At 45.2% G+C, this 6,174-nt stretch overlaps 1 protein-coding gene across 2 annotated transcripts in view; it reads right to left on the bottom strand.

Moving 5' to 3' along the window:
- PKP2 (plakophilin 2) overlaps positions 1 to 3,714 on the bottom strand; it is a 45,592-nt gene extending 41,878 nt beyond the window's left edge. For both annotated transcript variants that reach the window (XM_049822160.1, XM_049822159.1), the window contains exon 1: positions 3,442 to 3,714. In XM_049822160.1, the coding sequence (XP_049678117.1) occupies positions 3,442 to 3,655 (214 nt within the window). In that variant the 5' untranslated portion in view covers positions 3,656 to 3,714. The remainder of the gene's footprint in view (positions 1 to 3,441) is intronic.
- Between the last annotated feature and the right edge of the window lie 2,460 nt (positions 3,715 to 6,174).

Raw genomic sequence — 6,174 nt, forward strand, 5'->3', positions numbered from 1 at the left:
AGATTTCTTCTGGCTCTGGAAGCAGAGGTGAGGCATTTAATGAAACCAATAAAAAGTGGAAGTCACCAACAAGGAATTTTTTTCTACTTCCTTTTCCCACAAAGATATAAACAGAAAATCACTATGAAGCAGTTAACACAGTCAGAATTCTGCAAAACAGAAGGCTAAGGATAGAACACTCCCCCAAACCCCTAAAAGCAAGTTTAACAAAAAATACTACTAAGAATTTTAGAAATGAAGAAACACAAAGAATAAATAAGGCTCTGATTGTAACAGTCTTGTATCTGATGCTGTTGGTTTGGACATCACGTTGTTAGAATTCTGTTTTTTATAAACACACTGTGTTTATAAAACTCTGTGCTATACACAGACAGCAGTTCATCAGACTTGTTTTTATGATACTGTACTCAATTCCGCCCTCAATTTTTACGATGGAACTGATAAGGATGTACAGGATGTAGAGAAAAGTAGACTTTAGTCCAGGGTTTATACTAAAGAAACAGAAATACCACAAGTTAATTTAAAAAGCCAATCAAAATCCAAATTGAACAAGATCAGAAGCAAGTGGACTCATAAAGAGAATAAAGTTTAACAGACTCCTAAATTGCACATAAAATAATCAATAGTGTTGCATCATATGTGAGCTGAAAAACACCAGTTATTAAGGTATATGATTCTGAATGACATTTGTCTTTGATAAGGCTGAACCATCTATCATTCCATTTCCATTTCCATCCTTAAAAAGTATTCAGACATTTCATACAGCTTCTTTAGGTGTTCATAATTTTTAAGGGCAGCATAATCTTTAATTTATAAAGGTTCAGCATCAGATGAACTGGAAAAGTTGCAGCTGTTGTTAAACTACTGCTTGAAAAACTACTAAGAATGTTCGACTACGTCTTGAAAAGTCACGGCAGCATGTGACTTCAATCATTTGGCAGCCAGTGGAATCCTCAAATCTGAGAACAACCTGAATTTCTATCATAAAAAAGAAGAAATACACCCTCCAAAAGGTGAGGAAAGGGCATGAAACAGCAAACAATATGGGGGTAGGAAGCAAAAGGATGTTCTTCCATTTAAAGGTAATGCTCAAGGCTAAGCAGACACCTTTAATTTGAAACTCTAAGGAGAAATTATGCTGCCTGACAGAGTACTTCTTGCAGCTTCAAAGCTTCAAGTACAGTCAGTGGAAAATAGGTGTGCACAGACGATACTAGGCAGGACCTTTACTACCACTGATTTTTCATACCCAGTGGTTATGTACTTGGCTAATTTTAGGCATGTATGTGAATACGCTGGTTAGGTATGTGCTAAGTACCTTGCTGAACAGAGTCTGAAATACTCCTACAGATAGGACAGTTATCTTACAGAGGCCTGCTCCTGCTCCTTCTAAATCTTTGCATCATCTTCGCTGCAACTGCAAACAATATGGGACCCTTAGTAAATGTATCTAGAAAACTGTTATAATTCAGAGAAAGTGAGTTTTTTGCATGTAAAAGACTGCACATTTTTAAAAAGTACCCCACATACAAGAATCCAAATGTTCTCAAAGCACAGTCAAATTTTGAGCAAGTCTATATAGGAAGCACATTGGGATACACATGCATATATACGTACATTTTTCAAGAATGTCAACATGTTAAATGCATGATAGGCATTTGATTCACATTATATATATTTAAGATATTGATAGATATACATATACATTATACATATATATATATAAAAATACGTGGAATACATTCCAGGTCCATTTGTTTTTTCTGAGCTTTGCAGTGGGACTAAAAAAACGTATGGCGAGTTGGGCACAGGAATACATTCGAAAGAAGAAAAGTTCATTTTATGCATGAACAATACGTGTAACAGACATGTCATTTGCCACTCCTGATCCTGAAGCTTAAAAGTTTTGCTATCTCAGAAATGCAGAGGGATCAAATACTTGACCTTTAGAAAAACAAAGCAAACCAAGACAACTATCCCCAAATCCATCAGGTCTGTTAACATATTCCAGATAAGTTGAGTTAGGAGGAGGGGAACTTTGTCTTAATAGTGTTTTATGCATGGTTTAGAGACATGGTCTCACGTTCATGACACCATATAATTTATTAACTATTCTTAAAAAGCTTTTCCCAGGCTCTTTGTTGAGAGAAAAAGAAATTAAGTTACTCTAAAAGTGTTTAGAAATCTTATTTAAATGAGAGCAGCTGAGCTAAGGACTCACATGCGTAGCTGCACATTGCACAGCTGTGTGTACCTGTTTATGGATTTGTGTACCTGATTTTTCTGAGCAGAGTATGTCCGTTTCTGCATTGTATGCATTTTTCGCCATGAGGCATGTTTTAGATAGAAGCCAGATGAAGGACAAGGAAACATTCCTCTGTCTGACAAGATAGGCGAGTGAAGTATAGTTATAAATTTAAAGACCTTTGGCTCACAGCTTTTTGCAAATGAAAGGGGGCAACTTCTTTAATGACAACCGAGCAACAGGGTATGTAGCCTGTAAGTCAGTCGTGTCTTCCTATTTAAAACCAGGATTAAAGTTTTCACGGTAAGGGCTGCTTTTTTCCAATCTACTTTGAAAACAACACATCTCTTGGTCATTAATAGTTAAGACTAAGCCCCTCGAGCAGCTTGCTTTTAACCCTCCGCACCTGACAAAGTCACTCTGTGGGTGCCAGACCCCGGTTGGGCCAAAAGGCACGACTGTGCGGACCTGGCTGACGCATCTGGCCTTTGGGCTACAAGGTCTTGGAAGCAAGGATTGACTGATGTCAGGTTGTGACATGCACGTCAAAGAACAGGGCAAATAATGTCTGGTCGCGATATTGTCCCATGTTTCCCATTCACGTCTTTCCTAGAGTTACTTTTCCAAACCTCCTTTTGTTTTGGTGGTGGTTTTTTTGGGTTTTTTTTTTGGTTTTTTTTTTTTTTTTTGGGGGGGGGGGGAAGGGGGGGAGGTTGGTTTGGGGTTTTTTTGTTTGTTTTTTTTGTTTTTTTTTCGGTTGTTTTTTTTTTTTTAATTATTTTGAGGTGAAACAAGGAAAAACATTTCCTACGTTTCTTCCCGGTTTATTCTACAAACAGGGCCAGTGGGGAAGGCAAAGGTATTCAAATAAGCGCAGTGAGCGGTTGCTGGGTGAGGAAAATTTCGGCTCGATCCTTGCCCGGGGCAGCCCCCGCCGCTCACCCACGGCCCGGCCGTCGGGAGGGAGAAACTTCTGACTCCCTTGGGTGGGGAAACACGGAAAAGGGAAGAGGCGACAGGGCCACGCTTTTCAGTCCGAGCCCGTAAAGACCGACCAGCTACGGTAGTACCGGCGGCTGCCCCGAGCGGCTCGGGTCTCCCGCCCCCGGGGCCGCCGCCCCCGGGGCCCCTTCCCGTGCTCCCGCCGCCGCCGCCAGCGCCGGACGGCACCGAGGGGGCCGGGGCCGGGCACTCACCGTTACGCAGCGAGCCCCGGCTCTTCCTGGCCAGCGTCTGCTGGACCTGCCGGTGGATCCGCAGCGCCTTCTCCTCCCCGGCCCGGCTTCCCGAGAGCTTGAGCCTGGCCTCGGAGGGCAGCGCCAGGCTGGAGCTGTCCAATTCCCCCAGGATCTGCTGGCCCAGCACCGTACGGATGTAGCCCTGCTCGGCCACGGGGCCGCGGCCGGCCATGGGCACAGCCGGGCGCCGCTCCCCTCCGCTCCGATAACCTGTTGCGCCGCCGCCCGCCGCCTGCCCCAGCGCCGGGGCTGAGCCGCCGAGGCCCGGGCCGGGCTCTGCCCCGCACCCAGCGCCGCCCCGGGCTCTGCCCCGCCCGCCGCGCAGGTGCCAGGCACGGCCCCCGCCCCGCCCCGCCCCGCCCCGCCCCGCCCCGCCCCACCCGCCGCGGCCACCCGGGGCGGGGCAGGGGCGGGGCGCCCCCTCCCGTTCCCTTCCCTTCCCGCTGGGGGGGGAAGGATCCGGCCCCGGGGCAGCGGGAGCAGATACACGCGTGTTTCTGTCCTCGTGCTTTTTTCCCTTATAGCTCCTTTGCGTTGCCTTACCATGCTTATAGGTTTTTGCAGGTAGCTGCGTTTTGTGCGTACGTATGGGAGTTTCAACCTAAAACGTCAGACGCGAAACCGCTTTAAGTATAGCGGGCCCGGTGAAGATTCAACTTTCAGGCGGGTTTGTGTCGGGGGGTGGGTGTAGGGCTGCGGGTCTGGGAGGTTTGCCCGCTCTTGGTTTTTGGTTTTGGGGTGGTTTTTTTTTCAGGCTGTCCTGAGGATTTGCAGAGAGATGGATCGAAGCCGCCTTCTCTCCGTTTCGTTGTAAAGAGGTGCTGAGGTTGAAAAATCTCAGCCTGGCTCTGTCCCTGCAAAGGTCCGTGCCTGGCTTCTCACACGGTGAAAGACGGCGGGTGTGAGCAGGGGAAGGCTGAAGTTCTCACACTATCTCAGGACACAGCTTGGAGTTACTGTTTAAACAAACGCTCCGCTCACCGTGGGTTGAAAGGAGGAGGAAAGAGGGACCATAGCATGGCCTGGGGAAAGGAAAGGGCAGTCTTAGAAAAAAGAAGTAGGTGATCCAGAGTTGCACGATTAAAAAAAAAAAAAAAAAAAATCCTTAGCAAACGAAATGTAGGTGTTTTAACAGAAAAGCTAATGTTTCTTAAAAGCAAATGAAAATTAACGTGGCTTTTAACTTCATGTGTTGCTATTTCAGAGGCACTCTGGGACTCAAAATGAGCTGGTGCAGCTTGTTTGTTACCAGAATTTCAGACAGCAGTGAGGGTACAGGGTGACTGGGGAGAAACTGGGGCCATCCTTCTCTTAGGGTATACTGTAACATAAGAAACTGGGGCACCTCCTTTATTCTCGGAAAACTCAGGATGAGGGGAGGCACCGGCTCCAGCTGAGGAGTCCAGAATCCTTTTGCCCCTGATTTACTCTTTGTCTCTCTTCCATTTTTTTTCTTTTTTTTCTTTAAGAGGGGGAGGGAGCTCTGGCCTTTCTTGTCACTTGGTCTCGCTAATGTCATCCCCTTTTGTTCTAATTTGGCATATCAGAGGAGAGGTCACGTTGACGATACGTGAGAATAGTTTCACTGGTAAAGAGAAATGGAGTGACAGACTCCTTCCTTATAAACAGGGAAAGGTGATGTGTGGGAGCATAAGGGGTGGAGGTAAGCTGTGGGGGTACCGGCTGGGAAAGAGGAGCAGGAATTTATGGAGAGGAGGAAGGTAGAGGTATGTGGTGGAACTGCGACAAGCAGGGAAAAAATGTAACAGAAAAGTCGAAGGATAAAAAAAATGAAAGAATGGGCAGTAGAAGGCAGGAAAAACAATGGGGAAGACACATCACAGCTGGGAAGGAATGTGAACTATGTTAGACCCTTTTGCTTGCCACACAGTCACAAAAGCATTTCCAGTAAACAGAAGATACTACATTCTCCACACATATGAGTAAGAACTACTGAGGAGATTACAAAATAGTTTTAAAAATGTGAAACATTTCCTCCCCTCCTCCTTTTCCCTGTCCTCTTCTCTGTTCCCAAACTTTAGCACAAACATGAATTCTGGATAGTTGGTATAGTTGAAGCCAGTTCGGTTTCATACAGAAAATACACCTGAAACGGATTCAGGATTTAGAAAATACTCTTGCAGTGTGTGTCCTCAGATGCCTCGGACACCATATGTAGGTTTACAAGCTCTTGGTACATTGGCATTGCCTCTGTTGAAAGAAATGTTAAATTTTTATTAACTTTATTTTGCAAGTATGTACATTTATTTGTGCTTCCGAGATCCATGGCAAAAGAAATGGCAGTTTTCTCTGGGCTTTAAAATCTTTAATGAGATTTCTGAGACAGATTTCTCTCCTTGTAACTAGGAATGCTGACTGGAAAGTTTGGGGGTTGGGAGGAGGGGAGGGAGAAAGAATTTTGCCTGCACAGCAGTTCAGACAATGCTTAGCCAAGATCTGAAACAGAAGTGAATTAAGGCTTTTTCTTACCTGAAGAAAATAAGAAAATACCATGTAACTGATTGTCCCATCGATAGCAATTCCTTCAAGCTGACTGACTTTGGGTTAACACCTCTTCTCGACTGAATTGCAACAAAAACCCCTGAGTCTTTTGAGAGGGAAATACTTTATCAGTGCCATTTGCAGATGCAAAGCAACATAGCTGGGATTATCCCTGAAAGGATTGCAATT

The sequence above is a fragment of the Accipiter gentilis genome, chromosome 18 (genome assembly GCF_929443795.1).
Source record: "Accipiter gentilis chromosome 18, bAccGen1.1, whole genome shotgun sequence".
Taxonomy (NCBI): Eukaryota; Metazoa; Chordata; class Aves; order Accipitriformes; family Accipitridae; genus Astur; species Astur gentilis.